Genomic DNA, 21,795 nt, shown 5'->3' with positions numbered 1-21,795 from the left:
CAGAGGCTGAATTATTGCTTCCTCTCGCAAACAGGGCAAGATCCTGTCCGACATCACTGTCGGATCATTTGTTCTTGTTACACATAAGGTTTTACATACAGTTGATAAAGCTGATGATATATGTAAACTTTATCAAACTAATTATTTGTCCCCAAACAACAAATTACTTCAAATTAAATCACTCCGCACCATTTAAAGGTTCAGTGTGTAGAATTTAGAGCCATCTACTGGTGGAGTTGCATGTTGCAGCTGAACACCCCTCACCTCAGCCTCCCCTTCAAACATGACAGAGAACCTGTGGTAGCCTTCAGTTGTGATAAAAACTCAACAGATATTTAATTTGTCAGTTTGGACTACTGTAAATAACATGGTGGCCTCCGTAGAGAGGACCCGCTTTCAATATAAATATAAAATGTATTAATAAAAAGGTCACATTCTACGACAATACATACAATTTAGATGATCACACACTATAGTGAAAATATCACAAGGATTACTTTATATTCAATTACTGCCAATAGATCCCTTTCAACTAAATCTTACACACATTAAAAGTTATGATGAGTAACGTAAAAGTAATCTGTAATGTTAAAGTAATCAGTAAAGTAAAAGTTATGAGTTATGTAAAAGTAATCTGTAATGTAAAAGTAATCAGTAAAGTAAAAGTTATGAGTAATGTAAAAGTGATCAGTAAGGTAAAAGTAATGAGTAATGTTAAAGTAATGAGTAATCAGAATCAGGTTTTATAGGCCAAGTTAGTTTGCACAAACAAGGAATTTGACATGGTATAGTGTCTCTCAGTGTGCTTAAACAGAATACACATCACAACACAAAACAATACAAACAAAAAAACAAACAGTGCGACGGTCTAAGAAAAGAAAGAAAAGAAGTGCAGTGATAAATATTAGACGGTATGAGTATGAGGGTTATACAGAAAGGGTGAATTAATAAACATTATTTATTTATTTTATTTAATGTAAAAGTAATCAGTAATCAGTAATCAGTAATGAGTAATCAGTAATGACTAATGTTAAAGTAATCAGTAATGACTAATGTTAAAGTAATCAGTAATGACTAATGTTAAAGTAATCAGTAATGTAAAAGTAATCAGTAAAGTAAAAGTAATGAGTAATGTAACGTGTATTATTACAGTGGAGGAGCAGCAGCTCTGGATGTCACAAGTGTTGCACCGCCCGTTTCCCCTCCACTCATCCGGCTGTGAGTGATCGGTCCGTGGGGAGGAGCTGAGAGTCGGAGGCAGAGAGAGAGGAGCTGGTGTTCAGTGTTCGTGAAGCAGCAGCAGTCGACCCATGGATCACAGGCGACTCTCAGAGTGAAGAACTCCTCCGTTTACTGTCCAGCTCTTTGTTATTACTTCTGAAGACGTGAGATCTACTTCCCCAGGAGCCAGGATCCAGGAGCCAGAGCAGCAGCGGCAGCAGCGACGCCCCGGGGCCGGTGAGTGTTCACACTGCTTTCAGGAAATAACATGACGAACGCAGACCGAGAGAACAGGCTGTGGCATCTGTCAGGAGGGAGCCTCGCTCTGGAAACTTCTCCTGTAACTTTATCACACTCTTATCTCTCACTTCTGGCTCCATCCACCTCCGCTGTCATGTCGTCAGAGCCGCGGGTTATCAGCCCGAGCTGTGGGAACATTTCTCCACCTGCTTATCATCCTCCGCTCCACTTCTCCTCCACACTGGCTCAATAGCAGTGATCTCAACCACTCACACCAGTGGAAACGTGTCTCCTCAAGCAGATTTCATATTTGTCAGTGGTCTGAGGCGTGTGTGGACACATGTAAGTGTGGCAGAGGATCATACACGTTTCCCATAAATTCAGGATCCATATTTAGTTTTTAAAGAAGGTGATTATTTCCTGGTTGAGAGGTCACCTGACCTGCACGGGCAACCACATGAGGACCAGCTGAGGGTCATTCGATTTACTGTTTGTTTCACTTAATTGATTTGAGTGTTTGTTTGTTTGCAGATAAGCCCTCAGGTATTTTCCTTAGCAGATATTTAGCTTTGAAAGATGCTGGGTGTTCACATGCTCAAAGTCTTTCCATGTAAGTCCTCATCATCTTAGTGCTGCACCCTTCTCTTCTGGAGGAGTTAAACTGAAGTTAGTGGTATGTGCATATCCGGATTTTCCCTGGTAGCTGCCAGCCTCTGTGTTGGACGGCTGCCCAGGGTGGGTCCTCCACTCCTCCCTGACTAATGATTAAAGCTGCTTTGTGTTTGCTGCTCCGCTCGGCTGTTTGCTGTCTGGTGCTGAGTATATACACGCCTGCTAATCACAGCTACCAGGCTCACTCCCACTGCAGGAGTTTGCCCAACAGATAGGGAGGTGCAGCTCAGAGCTTCCCAACTTCTGCTTTTTAAATCTCTATTTACACAGGAAAGGGTTGTAGAGATGATTTGTTTTTCTTCTTTCTTCATTTTCTCAATAGAGCCATGTGGAATACAGGTGGACAGGTTCAGTATTTAAATATATATATTAATATATTAGCATATTTAACAAAGGAGGCATTTCCAAAAACCAACAAACAAGCAAATAAACCCGCCCACCGTAAGCCGCAATTCAAACTGAAGGATTTAATTTTCCTACAACACTACAGTATTATCTTTATCTCATCTTTCTTATCTTTATCTTTATTTAGAAGCTCGCAAAGAGACAAAAACACAGAGACAACATCAGCAACAGCATCCACAATAAAAACACATTTAAGCAAGTACAGGGAAATGGAAAATTCCTTCCTCTTACAAATACGTATAGCAGATGCCATCAACAGCCAGATATTTTTAGACAAAACAAACTAACGGCTAATTTCTGTTAAGCATATCAATAGCACTTACACAAGTATTTTTGTCTTCCGAACGGGCGCCGTTTAACCGGGGCCTGAGGGCAAAAGTTCAAACTCCCTCTTGACAGGATGATCACAACAGTCCAATGGTGTGTCAATCAGACAGGGGTGTACAGAGTAATCCTTAATCAGGAGGAAAACAGGGAGGTTATTAAAAAATATGAAACTAAAGGTAGCTATTTCCTAGTGAAATGATCCCAACATGGTACTGTTTAGCCAGGCAGACAAAGATGGTGAGGAGGGAGATTTCCATTATTTCATAACAACGTCCTTTTCTTTAGGACCAATTCAACATTTGTCCCAAGCGTTCTGGCCAAGATGGAGGACATTTTCAATAAGTTACAGATAAAGAATCATAGGACAGAGAAAACATAAATGATAACACACACAAGACCATTTCTGCTGCTTCTGATTTGGATAGTCCAACATGGTGGAGTCTTGCTTCCACAGGTGTAGTTTACAGAACTCGTGTTATTTAGGAAAATACCAACACTCGGTCTGCTTACACCCTCGCTGATCAATGCAGACATGGATTTTAATTCACACGTTAATTCTGCAAATGCAGCTGCAACACAGGATGATGTTGATGTTGATATAAATATTATTATTCAGTCTTTGCATTCAGGGCATTATTACACTCAAGGCCAAAATGCGTTATAGGAACCTGTTGGTCGCTGCCTCTCCCTCTTTCTGCACATTGTATTTATTGATCATTGATCAGTTTGGAGTCATTTTTTAAGACTCACATTTTTGTAGTAAAATGCACGTTTACCCCCTGATTCATTATCAGCAGCGACGATGACTCTGTCAGCATCATGATGATGATGAACATTTCCTAAAGATGTACTAAAGACATCACATGGTGTTAGTTTTTCATGGTGTTTCAGCTAATCGGCTTTGAGAAGAAATACATATTGCATTCCTTTTTGTTAATATGAAATTTGTATCTTCTCAGTTGTAATAAGCAGCATACTTTCATTTAAAAGAAAATATGCTAGTTCAAAAGATATCAGCAAAGCTGATACTATCTGCCACACGGAGCATCTCACCAGCCTGAAGACATCGCTTCCTTCCTTCAGTAAAAACAACAATAAATTTAGGCCAGATGCTTGTGAGGCCTTTTCCTCATAAGGGGAAGTTCTGCATTATAAGACTATAATTTATCCTTCATGATTCCTAACGTATGAAAAGTAATAATTAAAGTTGATATATCAAGATGGCAATCGGCAGAACAGTCAAGTTTCTCAGAGAGGAGTTTTCTCAACATCTTCTTGTCTCTTTCTTTTCTCACCAGCTCTGTTGTGTTTATGTTCACAAGGCAGGTGGGGTTGTTGTTGTTTTAGACAGGTTTGTGTTAAGGTAGTAAAGAGGACTAGCCTCTGTGTTTTCTTTCCTCTCACAAGATCACACTCTCCATCAGAGCTCACTTCCCTTTCACAGATGTGATCGGGCCGAGAAGTGAGGTGTGAGTAAATGGCTTTGCAAATAGCCTTTCAAGATAACTTTGGCTAACATGGCATTATACCAGCTCTTGTTTTCTAACAGAGTCGTCTGCAAAGTCTGCAGAAGTTTGCTGACACAATCTGCATGTGTGTGGTTTAACTTTACTGCGTCACTTCCAGGGCCTGTTTATACGGAACCACACAACATGTGTTACTTAAGCTTGTGTCAGGGTTTTAAATACTGATAAGAGTAACATGAGTAGACTCGTTATTTATATGTGCAGATTAATTCGACCCTCAGCCGTCGGATCACTTTATAACTAAGCTCTTTAAACAAGACTGTTCCACCACACAATGTATGAAAAGAGCTTTTTCACACTCACATTTTGATTTGTTTATTAAGTACAAATGGCTAAAACAATACATACTCCTTTTGTTGAGTTTATAATGTTGAGGTGTTAGAGAAACAACTTCAGACGGACACAGATTTCACTTTATGATCAGGTGGGAGTTTGGTCCTTGTTGATATAAATGGACTCAACAACATTTATAGAATCATGGACCTAATAAAAAGGTGCAGGACAGAGCAACACAAACTGCCACGTCCATAATGATCATAAATGTGAATCAACAAAACTGAACATTATAGCAGCCACAAATGCAGCATTTACTAGGTGGACCTAATAAATTGGCATGTTGTACATGCTGGCAGTGCCTTTGAATGAAAGGCAACAGGAAAGTGGTGTAACGAAAGATCAAGTGAGACGGAAAGTTTTCAGTTAGCGTTCTTGCTCACATGTCAATTTGAAGATGCATGTAAAGATCTGAGGAATGTGGTTTTCACTGACCGACACAAAGCTGCTTCGCAATGTTACACTGTACAGGGACAGTTTACAGCGGGGGGGTTATTTAAGGGGAACATGTGACCAGCTGGGGATTTGTGGTAACTTTGCCTCACAGTGAGAAATGAAAATATAAACTAGAGGCCAAGCAGTCATTTCACACACTTGTACATAGAAATAATTTTTCATTGATATCCATGAATTATACCCGTGGGAAATGGTGAAAATGGTTAAAGAACATGATGTAATGTTGAAGATCTGATCTGCGATCCAACAGATCCTTTCCTGACTCATACCACATCCTGCCCCCAAGTTCTCTGGAAATCCGTTCTGTTGTTTTTATGCAATCTTGCTTGCAAACAAACAGACAGGGGTGAAAACATAACCTCCCTGGCGAAGATAATCATAATATATCCATAAAGCAGAGCTAGAAACTGGCTCCCAACTGTAAATCATAAGATCAGTAAACATGTAATGAGATTAGAAATTAAAGTTTATCAAGTCAAAGCAGCAACCTGAGAGGATATTATTAACAATAAAAGGAATGTCAAACACAAATAGTCATCTCATTTAAGCAGGAGTTTCCAGAATTTGTCTCAGAGTGGCTGAGCTCATCGTCTGAAGTCGAGCAGCTCGGATGGAAAAGAACTAAAACTTTAAAAGGATTTAAATAAAAGTCTAACATGTTCCAGGGTTCGTTGGGCTGAGCTCAGTGCGTAAAGATGCTGTTTCCATCTGACCACATTTATCATGGATCTTGATTTTGCACGAGACCTTAAGCAGCTTATGTCTCCAGATGAAAGGTCCAGTGGGTTTTACATGGAAAGAATTTAAGACTTGTCTGAATACTTTTCTATGCAGTGGTCACATGATGCACCCCCGCTCCATCCTGATTGTTTTGATCAGAATCAGTCGACCGTTGGTAACAAGAATGTTGCATCAAGTAGATATCAAAGGATGCTGCTCATACTCGGTGTGTAAATGTAAGAAAATATTTCATACTTAGATCCTTAGCTAAAATAAATTCAGCATTTACTGTGTAAAACTACATTCTACTAATTTCTGGATGTTGTTATAAGGAGACAAAACTCAAGTGTTTTCTGTTTTGTTGTGTGACTGTGAATTGTAAATGTTTCCTGTCACTGTGTCAGTAACACAAAGCAGATCTCTCGTTACACACATTAGCCCACAGCAGCGTGCGGTAGACGCTGCGGAGGTCTTGCATAATACTAGAGTAAAGGATGTTACACACTACCTTCATGATGTCAGCACTGACTGAGTCCCTCTTATGATATTCTGAGGGGTGTGGAGGAAATGTCATTACCTCTGGAACAAACGTTCAGTCAGACCCGAGGATGATGAACACATTTGTTGGGCCATAACTGTTCCTGTTAAATAGTCGTTACGACAATTTCACACAGATATTAAATGGGATAAAATGGAGTTCTGGCATTTAAATCGAATAGTGCAAATGTCAACATCACTGTGACATCGCAATGTTCTGCACAAACAAAGGGGAGATTGTGACCATATTTCCCTTTTTCCACCTCTAAACTGTGGTTGTTTGTATTGATCTGAAATTCCTTCCGATGCTCTACTGCGTGAATTAGTCTGAACAGACATGGATGTAAAACTGCAACTTGACTGTTGACTGTCTGTTGACCTGAACCAGAATGAGGAAGGAACATGTTTAAAGATGATAGGCAGTATTATCGTTATTGTTTGTTCAACATATAATAAGAAAAAGTGGTTTGATTATGTGTTTGGAGACAAATATATTGACTCACAGGACTGCGTGCTGTACAAACTGGCTTCTGATTAAGATGTTTTTTTAATAGCTTTTAGTTTATTTATCTAGTTTTTAAAGACAATAATTTAATCCTGTGGAACAGAGTAATGAGTTATATCAGGCTTTGGCTACACTGTCGGTTGTTGTAGCATCAATTCATTGTTGGTTTTGTTTTCTTCATGGGATCTATTGACCTATATATATATATATATATATATATATATATATATATATATATATATATATATATATATATAATTTGCCACTTTATTATTTAATTATCAATAATTACATGGATGTATTAGGTTGGCTTGTGTTTAAGTGCTTGAATAAGCATTAAGTAGATAATTAGGGTTTTGTTCCAACTGTTGTCATCTTGGAAATAAAAAACATTTCAGTTTCAGATGTATTTCTGTGGCACCTTGTGTGATTGTTGATTTGTTTTGTTTGTGCGTTTCAGATAATAAGGACTCACAATGTCTGATGGGGACTATGATTACCTCATCAAATTCCTAGCCCTCGGTGACTCTGGCGTGGGAAAAACCAGCTTCCTCTACCAATACACAGATGGCACGTTTAACTCCAAGTTCATCACCACAGTCGGGATTGACTTCAGAGAAAAACGAGTGGTAGGTTCAATCGCCTTTGAATGAAAAAGTAAAATAAAGGATAGAGTGGAGTTGTTAGCGCAGTAAAAGCACACGTGGATGTTACGTTCAACTCATTTCCTTGTTTCCAAGTGTTTCCACAAGCTCTTGTTGCTGCCTAATTAAGAGCTTTAACGCATTCCTACACCATTAAGTAAGACCGGTGTAACAAAAGACTACTGATGAAGATTGCAACAGAAATCTGAGCACTGCCTGATGTCGGTGAGCAGAACCCTCCTTAAGAATAAACACTTCATACCATTGGCAAACAGCTGAGCACTGTTCATATTTACTCAGTACTCCGTCTCTAATGCTGCTGACCTCCTCCTACAGGAATGTGCCTGACTAATTGTTTTATCACGACGATACAGGACATTAACAGTCAGTTCTGAGCAGCTCTTTTGAAATGCCACAATGTGACACCAAACATCCCCCTAACCCGTCCTCTGGTTGCTGGTTGAGGAAAGTGTTAGTTACACTGATGAAGAGATGATAGAACACATGTGGAGAATATTATCATTATTATTAAATGTGAAATAACACTTGGCCCTTTTTATTAAAGTCCCTCTCTGAACTGTGAGATGAGGATGGAACTCTAATAACAAAAGACATATATTTTACTATCAAATAACAGATTAACAGGTTTAAATATGACTTATTTATTCATGAATAAATGAGAAACCTTTTATGAGTGTTGTATTCTGCTACATGTATGTAGGTACTGATTTTGATATTTGATTGACAGAGATTAATGGTGTAGAAATAGATACGGTGTTCTCACACACTAAGACAATGTGTGAGATCACGACACAAGGCTTGGATACATACAAACACATATTTAAAGAGATTTGACAACTCTTGCGGTCGATTCCACCTCAGGCCCTTTGCTGCTAATCTTTTATCAATAAATGTGAAATGCCCCCTCCCCTCCCCTAAAAAAAGAAACCTCACACACATATTTTTTTTGTCATATTTGATTGTCTGTAAATCTTAAAAGTTTATTTGTTTAAAATTGAATTTGCCTTGAAACTTATTTATAATTTGTGTGTGTCAGTTTTCTCCCCACCACACTTCTCTGGTGAGCTCCAGGCTCTCACTGGTAGCTGAGTAAACTCTGGTCTGCCGCAGATGTAACAATACTACCAACATAGCAACAGGAGCTGCTTCTTTGAGGCCTGGCCGTTGTTTGCTCTCCTCTGACTTCTTGCTACAGCTCAAACAAATATCAAAAGCTAATCCGAACTCTAATCTAAACAACATTAAGTAAACCTATTAAGATAATTTATGTAATTATTTAATATGAGTAACTGGATGGGTGTTGCCAGGTATTTTTTGTCTTTCATGTCCCCAGTTGTACTTGTTTTTTCTAGTGGAGGCAAGTGCTCTTAATCGTGTTCCCACCACAGGATGATGATGTTCTTGTTCTTGTTTTATAACTAGCTGTTAAATGTAGAGGAGAGAAGGTCCTGTTCTTGATGTTATGTTTTTCCTTTTTTTCTCTCAGGTCTACAAATCCTCAGGTCAAGATGGAACCTCAAGTAGAGGACAGAAGATCCACATGCAGCTGTGGGACACTGCCGGACAGGAGAGGTACATGAAGCACTTAATCACCTTACTGAAACTCCTATATCATTTTTAGATGTGTCTTTATCAATAGTAATTCCATTTCTCATGAAGTCTTTTCTGAATGATTTCAGGTTTCGGAGTTTGACGACCGCGTTCTTCAGGGATGCGATGGGTTTCCTCCTCCTGTTTGACCTCACAAACGAGCAAAGTTTCCTCAACGTCCGGAACTGGATGAGTATGTTCATCTGTTGTCATTAAAGTTGATGATTCTGTAGATAATCACCACACAAATCTTTTATTTTCAGATAAATACGAGTGCAAACAACATTTCATTCTTTTAGAATTCTTGTTATTTGTGCACAAAAGCTTTGAGTCTGGCTCTTGATGTATCGATAATTGATTGTTGTTAGATGTGTGATAAATGTGTCTCTTCCAGTTTAAATTGTCTTTGTGCAAATGTTATTGTGCCCAAATCTGCTGCATTTCTCTACTCAAACATCTTATTTCCAGTGGAAATTATACATTAATGGTAGCAGGGTTTGGCGATGTCTACGACATTGGCGTAGGACAGTGAAACACACTGATGGATAACGACTTTGCTGCGAGTCACATCCTGTTTTACTTAATCCACTTCCACAGCACTTTTATCTTGGTTAATTCCTTGTTACAGACGCCTGACAAACTTTTTCTGAGTTGTGTTTACTGTAGGAAGAGGGAACGTATCGCTTACGGGCTTTTTTCCAATGCGTTATGTATTTCATTTCCAGTTCACCTCTTTATTTTACATCCTGGATAACATTACAAACTCGGCATTTTCATAAAAATGATGAAGGCATCGTAACTCCGCTCCACCTAAATGTAAAAATCACATTAAAACTAAAAAGTTTATGTGTCTTTCAGGTCAGTTACAGATTCACGCATACTGCGAAAATCCAGATATCGTTCTATGTGGCAACAAATGTGACCTGACGGATCAGAGAGCGGTGAGAGAAGACGAGGCACGAGAGCTGGCAGAGAAATACGGGTATGTCATCGTTTTGATCCATCTGTACATGAACCTCTCCCTCAAACATTTGTCAAGAAGGCAGTGGCTGCATTGTTTGCCAGAGTCCGTGCAGGAGAATGTCTGCTTGAACTGGTCCTCCTCGAAACGCAAATATTTGAGCATGTGTAAAATATCCTGCTCCGGCCCCATTAGACACACCTGTAGTAAAAACACAGATATCGTAGAGGATGTGAACTTTATAACACGTTTTAAATGTCCTCAGAATAAAACACAGAATGTCGTCACCCTAAGTTAACTGGTTCACAGCATTGTCACCTGTTCCATGTGCCCGTTTGCCTGCATAATAATGATTCTCCACACAGACGTTTGTTGTTAATCATCATGTAAATCATAAAGAAATGATCGAATGTTTGATTCATGTTTGTTTTAATTTCAGCGATTCATTTTTTATTTCATTGGACTTTGGAGCCTACGCTTAGGTTAATTATATTCTGTGTCTTTCTTTACATCAAAAATCATATGAGATCACCAAACATCAGCAAAACGTATTGTTGTCAAGCGCCGTTGTCATTGTTAGCCGAAGCTAATATAGCTTGTTTCTCTGTGCCATAGCATCAAACTGACAGAATTAACCTAAGTGTACATGTATATATATATATTTTTCATTTATTTATTTATTTCTATGTATTAATATATTCTATTATATATTTTAAATCGTAAAAATACAGTGTCATTACTGAAACCCAATTAAAATTTAACCTAGATAAGTAGTTTTTGTTAAAAGTAGAAATTCAAGGGATTTCTCTACCATTGACCTTTTTATAGTCTTTTTCTTTTTCTTTTTCTTTTAACCCATAGAGATGTGTTTCATTGTAATTGGTAGCATCAGTCCGTGACCCAGACGTTTTTTTTCTGTCCAGTATCCCATACTTTGAGACAAGTGCTGCTAACGGGGAGAATGTGAACCAGGCTGTGGACGACCTGCTGGACCTCATCATGAGGAGGATGGAACGATGTGTGGACAAGTCGTGGATCCCGGACGGGACCGTCCGAGTTAACGGACTGACCAACTCAGAAATCCCTGAGAGCTCAGAGAAGAGCAAATGTGCATGTTAGAATGATGAGGAGTCATTTTAGTTACATATGTGTGTGTCCATGATACTGGCGATGAAATAGGAAGACAACCACGTTCAATGTTTCACAAAGTGAGAGGATTATTTCTGTGTTAGGTCAAACTTAACAGTAATTTGTGCCCATAGCTCCATAAACTGTGCATACTTTTATTGACACCTTATATTATTTGTCAGTACAGATCTCAGTGCCTTTTGTAATATGGAAATTGTCATAAGGTTTCATGTTATTAATTAATTTTGATTGTGAGTATTGGATATTTATTGTCTGGCTTAAATGTCCATCTTTTCATCACTGGAGTTTACTGATCACATTTTGTATAGACATTGTGTTATCTGTTGCAGCAAAGAGCGCAGCCCTGCCAGAAGTGCCATAAATATTCTATCAATACTTTCTGTGAGGTTAGCGTGGATTCACTGGTTTTATCTCGAGAAAGAAGTCTCCTTTACTTGTCTGTCTGCAGCCAGATATATTGAAATATTGACTGTGATACCTGCAGTCACTGATTGTTGCTGGAGGGATATTTACTTTTAGAAAAGAAAATGTAACCAGTGAAACTGATTGTCTGCTGGATGTCCAGCTGAACAATCTCACCTGTGCCCTGCCAGAAAAAAGTATAGCTCACATTGACCATCCAGCACAAGCTACTTGGACTCTCTACACAATGTGGCTTTTCTGACTCAGTTCTTGTGCTTGTTTGTCTGGAAAACATGAATTATGTAACACAGTTACTTGGTCATGAAAACTTGATTATGTACAGCAACTGGTTTTGCCAATAATTACAAAAGCAATAGAGAAAACTGAGACGTGAACCAGGAGTCTAGTACTTTGGTCATTTATCCTGCTTTAAAAAGCACAAAGACACGATTAGAAGCTCAAATTTTCATGATAGACATTTTTAAGGAAAAAAAGTTAATGCTGAATCTCACTGTTGCTCTTATGTGTATTTTATTAGTTTGAAGGAAAATAATTTGATTTTAAAATTTTAACGAAAATATCAGTTTCAGTTCGCTCACTTTGGGCTCAGTGACGTTTTTCCTACTGGCTCCATGTTAAATACATATAAAGTCAAACAATTATTGTCACTAATGACGAAACCTGAGATTTAAGTTCCATCTTCAACATTGTAATAATTAAATGCTTTTGCCCGGCAGCTTCCAGAGTCTAACTCTGTGGAAATCAAGTAAAACCAGATCTGGTGAGGCTGACCTTACCTGGATCCTCTGCATTTTTACATTTTTATCATTATTCACTTGTTATAATGCAATAGCTTTAAATCACACATTGTATGTATTTAAGTATTTGCTTTCTCTACTGATATCATGAAGAATATAATACACTTTTATAAAGTACAATAAGATCTTCAGGGGAAATGGGCTGTGGTGCCACTTGTATCTCACACAGCAAATGCCACATATTCAATGGGTGTATTTACTATTGCAGTCATATTCTCATTAAATACATTGTAAGAAATAATACAATGAGCTTCGAAAGATTTATAAGTAAGGAAATAAAATTGGGCATGTACTTTAGTTTATCTTATGGGGTGCATTTGAAATGCCAATGCTGATGATCAGTTTATAATACAACTATATTTTACAAAAATGGAAAAGAATATATACACTGGGGTTATTTTTCTGAACTGTAATTTCACATATTACACTATTTCTGTATACAATTGTGAATTTGATGTTTCACTCACTATTTCAAAACAATTAAAATCATTCACTTAAATAAAATTTGATCGTATTAGTTAATATTCTCAACTGAAATATTTCATGTTAATTGTCACACACTTGCATTTGCAAAATATGAAAATTGTGTCCAGAAATAAACATTTCTATTTATGTAATCACTGACGTAGAATCTCATTTTATATAATAGGTTCCTGCAATGTTGACTACAGGCTTTATATGGGCCTAAGTGCAGTTGATATCAGGTTAAGCTGGAGACCCTTTTTGTCAATTTGGCTGATGAGATTTAACTTATAATGTTATATGTATACTGTAACATCCAACAGATGAAAGGCTTGTGGCGGCAGTATGATGGTTACTGTTGTCACTGTTGACAAAACATGTTAAATCCATTTTGAATTTAGACTGCCACCTCATCACATCATCAGTCGGATAAATAAAAAAAGCAGATTAAACCAGAAACTGTAAATGGAGATGGACGATGCGTCTCCCCTTCCTTCCACTATCCAGAAATGAAGCCAAAAAATCCCAGATACAAACAATCCCATCTTGCAGTGACCAATCGTAGGTCAGTCTCAGCTGTCAATCATGATGTTTCACCGCATGTTTATAGCATAAAATAACTTATTCAAACCAAACTAATCAGACATAATTGCGCTATAACTTTTACTTGATGTGTACTAAGATTATTTTGTTTCGTTTGGTCTAAACCCCTCCACTAGCAAAGCGGAGGCGGGGCAAGACGTGTAACAGCAGCCAGCCACCAGAGGGCGATGGAGACTTCTGTGAATCAGTCATGCCGTCCAGCAGCTGCTCTAAAGTCCTGCAGGGGGCAGCACATCTCCTGCACCTCTGCGACGACAGGAGCGTATATCCGGTGAGGAGAAGAAGAAGCAGCCTGAGGGACTGTCTCTGATGAAGGTTCTGAAGTCTCCTCTTTTGTTTTGGAAACTTTTACTGACCATTACTTACATGTAGTTTCCCCCGAGGTTTTTATTAGAGTCTGAAGATTAAACCACAAGACGATAGTTCGGGTCTGAAGCTCCGCAGCTTTGTCTTTATCTTCTCAACGTTCAGTTCCGTGTTCAGCTGCTCGGTCTTTGCTATAGAAAGACTTTGTAAACACGTCAGTATTTGTATTTATTTACGGAAAGTGACACATTGAAATCACTTCATGTTATGACCATATCCTTGTGTATCCTTTATTTCATTGGACGTGTTCCTAGCACAGTGCTAACGGTAGCTAACAACATTGAACAGAGATCAACTTCAGTTTTTCTGTTTTGTGCCCTAATATGTCACATAGTCAGTGAAATGGTGACACTAATGTGGAACCTGACTGTAGACAGTAAAACCCAAAGGTCTCATACGAATCGATATTTTGCTCATGCATTGCACAGGGAGGAGGTGTAACACGTCATTGATCTCCCTCAGATTGTGTTGCTGTGTTTCTCACTCTGCTCAGAAAGAAGAGTTTAAAACCACAACATTCACTCAGGAGTAAATATCAGTCTTTAAACTTAGAATAATGATAATGTGATATTTATTCAGATTATTATCGATACTGACAGATATGAACATTTTTTTCTCTATACGTTTTGTTCATATCGTCCTGATTAAACTACTTTACAGTACAAGTAGAGGGGAAATAATGATTATGATAATCCTTTAATTTATTTTCTTATGAAACTTAGAAACATTTAATTTGTCCTGTTTCACAAATGGAACAATGTGCTGTGTTTCTTATAATGTTGTTGAGGTTTGGACTATTGTATATGTGTCACATTGGGCTCTGGTTTATCTCTTTTCTACTTCTTTTTGTTATTATTGTAAACTAAACGATGACGCATCCAATTACATATGACTGCTTGAGTATTAATAATTAAACAATATAATATCCTAATATACGTATATTATTAGAGAGGGCTCAATTTTCTGCAATGAGTACTTTTAATGATCCGATTACATTTTTCTGATTATGCGTACATATGTTTACCGAAGCATGTATTCTCGAAGCAGGATGCCTTTCCGTTTCTGCCCCCAGTGTGGGACGAAGCTGCAGCCTGATTTCAAGTTCTGTCCATCCTGTGGAGAGCAGCTTCCTTGTCCCGCTGATGAACCGGGAGCTTTGAGCTCAGCTGCTTCTTTAAGTTTCCTTTCGAACGAAGGAGATGAAGGAGCAACATCTGGTCGGAAAGAAACCCGCGATTCAGGCACAAGCTGTGAGCCAATAGAAAGCAAGGGTAAATATCTTGGGACTTCGTTTATTAGTTATTAATTTGTCGTTTTTATAGATTCTAAACATTTTGATTTTAAAGCTTCATATGTTCATTTAATCAACAGCCCAAGCATGTTTCACGTCACTTTCAGTATCAACTCGTCCTGCACTGCGAAAGACTCGTAACTCGCTGCAACTGGACAACTTTAAAGATGCCTCCCCACCTGTGGTGCCGTCCACTCATCCTGTCAGAGATGGTAAGTTTGAAGGTAATTAGAATCTAAAAGCAGTCTCACCTCAAAGTTATTTCTGTTCTAGTTTTCTGATGCAAGAGGTTGAAGTACATTCCGTAGTGTGAAGAGACTATTGAAGTGCCTGTGTGTTATTTATATATGTTATCAGAGTTACCAGCATGGCATCTATATTTAAACATATATTGATGAATAAAATATGAGTTTTGTATGGACAGATAATGCCGTCAGATTGCAGACATCCTCACCAAAGCAGCACAAAGTCTCTTTCAGAGTCAACGCTGCGGTAGAACCAACTTTAGAGACTTCAACTTCTACTGCTGTTAAAACTCCTCGGCCTGGTGAGTTGAAACAAGAAACAAGCATCATCTATTTATTAATTATTTCATACAATACTACAGGCTCTGTCTTCTTAGCTGTCATGCTTTGTTCTTTAATCCGTATCTATGTTGGCCGCGTCCATGTGTAGTCAGGGGAAAGGCCAAACTCTCCAGTCCTGCTTTGAAGCAGATAACTGATCAAACATGTGAGAAAGCAGAGGGATCGACAGTCAGTGGCTCTCCTTTACGTTCTCCAGTCTCCTCACCAAACTCCAGGTCTACCTTTAAAGGTGAGCCACACCACACCACATACAGATTCAATTTACCGCTCTTGCTCAGCCTACCATCAGAGGATAGTTAGATTAACAGGCTTACTTCAACATCTTTACACTTCAGTCTGAATCTTATAGATTCACATACACCTGCTGATACTAAATCTAAACCTTTTTTCCCATAGATACAAATAACTGTTTTAACGATTTTTTTGGTTCACCGAGACTGTCACTTAACGATAATGTTTATATGAATGAACAGCGACAGGAAAAAACAAAGCTAAGAAGGCAAAGCATGCGTCCGCTGTGGAGCCGCTTCAGGAAGGCGAGGAAGTGACAGACACGTCGGGCAAGAAGTGGAAACTGATGAAACTGCTCAGTCAAACCCAGACGGAAATCATCTACGATGGTGAGAAAAGAGAATACAAGAGCGGTGCAGATAACCGGTCTGATTATCATCACTAATAGGCAAACTTAACTAACTTTTCCAGAATAATATTTATACGTCTCAACTCCTTGAAGCACAAGCAAACTTTAAAACCATACGGATTACAGCCAAGGGTTTCACAAGAAACGATCATTATGGCCAAAAGAATGAATGATGATAATCTGATCACATATATAAAAGGTTGGAAAAAAAAAGATAATTATTATAATTCTGACAGTTTCAATTGTAACCTTAAAAAAATGAATACATGATAATAATATTGTTTTATCCTTTACAGTTTTTCAAACAGCTTCACCATCCAAGGAGTCAAATCACATTCTCAAACTGGTGAGTCTTCTGAGTTTCTTGAGTCAAATAATGTTGTTATTATGACGAAAAGAAAAATGTATATTGCCATCAAAGATCTTATTTTTATTTGTTCTCTTTTTTCCATAATCAATGCTTTTCAGTTTTCCTCAGTTTAATTTTACTGACTGGGATCAATATATTTTATTTTCTCTTAGGGAGCTAAAGATGGACGACTCTTCAATGAGCAGAACTTTCTGCAGAGAGCTGCTAAACCTGCATCTGGTGAGGGTGTAGAGCGTTTTCATTTATGTTTAGTAAAGCAAAAGTTTTTGTGGTTCCAGAAATCAGTGATGAATGTCTGCCACACATGGAGGGTGGACTGCAGTCATACAGCAGCTCGACTCTAACTCTTCTGATGATAACTGCAAGTAAACCTTGTTAAAACTAACAGTAGTAACATCAGTTAAGTCTTAACTGGTAAGTCGGAAACAGAACTCACAACTACAGTCTGAAGCTGAGGTAGATAGTGAGAAGAGTTCTGACATTCATTTCATCTGTTCAGAGAGAAGTGGACAAATCAAATCTTTAACCCTTTTAGATGCGGTTCTGATCTGTGATGTGTGTAACTTTTTATATGTATGACACATGATAACCCTCCTGTTAAAATGGCCTCTCTCTCTCTCTCTCTCTCTCTCTCTCTAGTGGACAAGTGGATCAAACAAAACAAGATGGATTTTCTGGGGATTCCTTCCTGTGTCGGCTTTGGTCCTCATGCAGATTCCTACAGGTCCGGTAACGTTTATCTGTGAATGTGTTCACACAATACGACAGTACTTTATATTAACCTTGGTTTTGCTTGTATGTTCTTTTTTTTATATAGGTTTCTAATTGTCCCAAACATGGGTCAATCTCTGCAGTCTGTCATTGATGAAGATGATGGTCTAGCTGAGAAATCTGTTCTTCAGCTCGCCTGTAGACTAGTGAGTCTCGTGTCATCTGGAAACTTTACTGGTTGTCAGACAGAACCAGAACTTACCGCTGCTTTTGTAATAAACGAAACTTTCTCTCTCCCTGCAGTTAGATGTTCTGCAGTACATCCATTCAAACGAGTATGTTCATGCTGATATTAATGCAGAAAACATCTACATCAGACCAGGACAGACATCACAGGTGAGAAAGATTCTGACTGTACTGTCAGTCAGGCAGTTGAAATGTGTTATACACTGATCACTGTCTCTCTTTCCCTCTCTGTGTGTGGGGGGTGGTGTTAGGTTTACCTCGGAGGATACTGCCATGCTTTCAGGTACTGTCCAGGAGGCCAACATGTGGAGTACCGAGAATTAAGCAGGACGCCACATGAGGGCAACATCGAGTTCATCAGCCTGGACGCTCATAAAGGAGCAGGTATGTTACTGACTCCTCATCCACAAAGTAAAACCCTCCTGTCGTTGTCAGGGTAATCATCCTTTCACCATATACCGTACCGTATACACTGCCAGATTTATTTTCTTCCTTCAGCTGAAGTCCTCCCACGGTCCATCTGGCTGCAGAGCTGTCAGGCACACACACATCATTAAAATTATAGGATCTGGGCTTGTGCTGATACCTTTTAATGTACAACCTATTTCATTTTCTATTTTGACTTATTATGGTACATTTATTTGTATTGATTTATCCTTTATGTAACCAGGAAGCTCCCATTGAGATACAATATGTCTTGCAGGAGGATCCTGTTGAAATCCTCCATTATTTATTTCATCCTGAAATGAAATAAAAAAGTTTCATATATAAATTTGAGCGGAGAAAAATAACACAAGGAACTAAGCAAACATTGACCAAAGAACAGACACACAGGAATCAATGCTGAAAATGAATGATGGGAAATAAAACGCAGTGACTTTGTTATATGGAAATGAAATATTCAAGATGCCAAATCTGAGGGGAAACAGTTGTTGTCATCGCTGTGTGTTTTCTGTTTTCAGCGCCGTCTCGACGCAGCGACCTGCAGTCACTGGGTTACTGCATGCTGCGGTGGCACACAGGTCCGCTCCCGTGGAGTGACCTCAGTCAACCAGAGCAGGTCGCCCCCCACAAACAGAGGTGAGAGATTTGATCCCAACCCACATCATTTTAAAAGTCAGTATTACCAAACAAAGTACAAAAACTCAATTAAAGTTCTCATCGTAGGTACATGGATGATGTTCCTGCATTGTTGAGTCACTGCTTTGGGAGGACGAAAGTTTCTAGTGAGTTGTTTTTAGGATACAGTATATAGTGTGTGATTAGATACCAGCAGCTCATTATCACTGTATTTTGGTGTAGGTGCATTTCAAAGCTTCCTGACTGCTGTGATGGCTCTGCAGTACTCTGAGCAGCCCGACTACTCAGCGCTGAAGGCCGGGCTCAGTTCAGCCTTACTGCTTATGGGGGGGTCACAGGAGCAGCCACTTTGTTTTTAGGTGAGAACACAAACACACACACACACACACACATACACACATACACACTGAAAAGACAATGAGAGACATTGTGATCTTTTGTTTCATATTTGCATCTGCAGCTCCTCTAGTTTTGCATTAACCTCAGGATTTGTTTGTGTGTCCTTTCGTGTTGAATGTACTGAAATGAAAGATGAAATAAAATGTACCCAGGGGACAATAATGTCTTAAGTCTAGACTATATATATATATATATTTGTATTCAGTATAAAAATATGTTTAGTTGAAGTTTAAGCATGAGCGTAAATATTTTCCTGTTCTGAGGTTCAAGACATAGACCTGCTGTGAACCGATCTTTAGTCCTGATTGGAAAAGAGTAGAAACAATTGATCAAAATATTCTCATCACATACATCAATTTAGTCAAACGAACAGAAAAATGGTTGATTTTTGGTGGCGTCCAAACCCGTCACCAGAGCTGTTTGTGTTTGTTGTGTGTGAGTGTGGAAGTTTTAGACTGATAGAAGCCACTGGTCCGATTCACAATCTAATATCCATTAAGAATCATTTCATCTTAATGACGTACAGGAATTGATTGATCATCTGAAAAACCCTCTACCGGTGCCTTTGTTCTGAGCAGGAAGTTTACTTGTATACAGCGTATAGTTATAACTTTGATTATTATGATATATTTTGTGTTTTATTATAAAAAAATGTATGAATTTTACAAGAGCATATATGTGTAAGTCTTTGAATCTAAGTTGCTTGAGTGTGAGCCACTTTCAGATCTCACCAGAGGTTCTGTCCTACTTTCAGTTTGTTGATTTGGGAAACATAACTCTCAATACTCAAAAAATGTATTCTGTATTATTTTTCAATCAGCTTCTGAACTTCTCACTGAGCCCGTCTGTCTGTGTTGCTCAGGCTGCTGCTGAACAGGAGCTGTGATCCTGATCCACTTATGGATCTGTATGCAGCTATCAGTTGATATGGGTAAATATAGTGTTAAGGACAGTTCAGCAAAGTCTTGTCATAGAGGGGACATGTCCTTACTGTCCACATCCACATATACACCCATCCAGGCACAGCCTCCAGCAGCCCAGCAGAAACAGGAGCATCTCTGTAGCAAAGGAATTCAAGTGCAAATCTGGCATTCTGTGTGACAATAACATGCTGTATTAAAATATGTCTACATGATTTATTTTTAGAGAAATTGAACAAAATTAGCTTGGAGATGGACTTGTATTATTTAAACTTGTTTTATCTGTGATGTTTTATTGCACTGAAAGCTGAGATTTTAATTTGTGTCGAAATGACACGTCTGCTTTATCGTGGTAAATGTTGGGTTTTAGTATTGCAAAGGAAAGGGAGGAGGGATACAATTTGTTCAATTCTGATGGACATGTTTTTGGTGACATTGAGACTTTGGTAGTTTTTGAATGTGTCACAATTTTTCTGGTATTTAAAACATTTTGCTTGTTAAACAGTTGATACACAGACTTTTTGACCTTTGAATATGAGGTCAGAGCATGATGGATGGTCATGTCATTTCCTTTAGATGAGCCAACACACAACTGCTCAACTCTCACTTTTATGTAACTTGTTTGAATAAAGTAGCTGCATTTCTTTTTCAGACCAGTTTCTTTGAGTCTTTTGTTTTTTTAATGTTCATTTTGTAAACCATCTTCAATTCAAAGAGTGTCTAATATCAAATTCAGGAACGGTTGGTCCTGGGCATTCTTGTGATGTTCACCCAACTAATCAGCAGTTTGCCACAGTCGAAAAAACATTCACCACAACTTGTTACTTTTAAAGAAAGCTTTATAAAGTTTAAACATTTTTGAACATAAACATTTCAAGACATATACAATTCTTTTATATGAAACAGTAAATATATCTTATTGTGCACACTCTTAAAAGTAATTCAGAAAATAAACACTGTTTTCTTTCGCCTGGTCTCTCCCGTCCTGGCATTTAAAACCTTACATCCCTGTCTCTTTAGGCACTTTCTGAATGACGAGGCTTCGTAGAACAATGGAAAGCAATGACGTGGACAGGCTATGGCGCCCCCGTGAGGCAGCTTTTGAACACAGCTACAGAGCTGAGGGCGTCCTCTGAGTGGAGCCTAGCTTACACACTTAAAACTGATCACTTGAGCTTTTTACACAGACATGCTGGCAGTGTGAGGCAGCGACACATGCAGGTTTACATATAGTTTGACTCTGCATGTTGTTTCCGTGTTTGTAAAAACTGGACCGGGAGAAACTTTTGGAGGGAAACTCAAACTGCTGTCTTTAAAGTGTTTATACTCATTTCTCATATATATATATATATAAAACACGTTCATTTTTATTTTAGCTCAGGCCCTGGTGCAGCTTGGACATTTCATTTCTGAAAATTCTCATTTCTGATGAATAATATGAAAATATCCTGTAGGTTTTCAGGGTGAATTCCTGCTTTGGAAATGACTTCATGTCAATGAAAATCCTCAGACAAACATCACATGGTCCGAAAGAGCTCCGGGCTGTGCGCCGATTTAACACTGTAAAATCCTGACCTCGATAGTTTTCCCATA

The 21,795-nt window shown here is 38.5% G+C and overlaps 2 protein-coding genes across 2 annotated transcripts; both read left to right on the top strand.

The window, feature by feature from the left end:
* Nucleotides 1-1,212: 1,212 nt before the first annotated feature.
* On the top strand, nucleotides 1,213-13,008 carry rab27a (RAB27A, member RAS oncogene family). The gene is made up of 6 exons (XM_061067802.1): nucleotides 1,213-1,458; nucleotides 7,403-7,571; nucleotides 9,094-9,179; nucleotides 9,287-9,390; nucleotides 10,056-10,179; nucleotides 11,082-13,008. The coding sequence occupies exons 2-6, from the start codon at nucleotides 7,419-7,421 to the stop codon at nucleotides 11,275-11,277; spliced, it is 663 nt and encodes a 220-aa protein (XP_060923785.1). The 5' UTR covers nucleotides 1,213-1,458; nucleotides 7,403-7,418; the 3' UTR covers nucleotides 11,278-13,008.
* An 875-nt stretch (nucleotides 13,009-13,883) lies between these two features.
* On the top strand, nucleotides 13,884-20,853 carry vrk3 (VRK serine/threonine kinase 3). The gene is made up of 16 exons (XM_061068743.1): nucleotides 13,884-13,907; nucleotides 15,003-15,229; nucleotides 15,330-15,461; nucleotides 15,674-15,796; nucleotides 15,925-16,065; nucleotides 16,310-16,456; nucleotides 16,773-16,822; nucleotides 16,999-17,065; nucleotides 17,486-17,570; nucleotides 17,664-17,763; nucleotides 17,861-17,953; nucleotides 18,055-18,187; nucleotides 18,766-18,883; nucleotides 18,971-19,029; nucleotides 19,106-19,242; nucleotides 20,103-20,853. Exons 2-15 carry the CDS (start codon nucleotides 15,007-15,009, stop codon nucleotides 19,240-19,242), a joined length of 1,608 nt encoding a protein of 535 aa, XP_060924726.1. The 5' UTR covers nucleotides 13,884-13,907; nucleotides 15,003-15,006; the 3' UTR covers nucleotides 20,103-20,853.
* The last annotated feature ends 942 nt before the right edge of the window (nucleotides 20,854-21,795 follow it).

This window comes from Limanda limanda, chromosome 3 (assembly GCF_963576545.1).
Source record: "Limanda limanda chromosome 3, fLimLim1.1, whole genome shotgun sequence".
In the NCBI taxonomy this organism is placed as follows: Eukaryota; Metazoa; Chordata; class Actinopteri; order Pleuronectiformes; family Pleuronectidae; genus Limanda; species Limanda limanda.
Note: the sequence above shows the minus strand (reverse complement) of the source record. Positions and strands in the feature narration are given on the sequence as shown.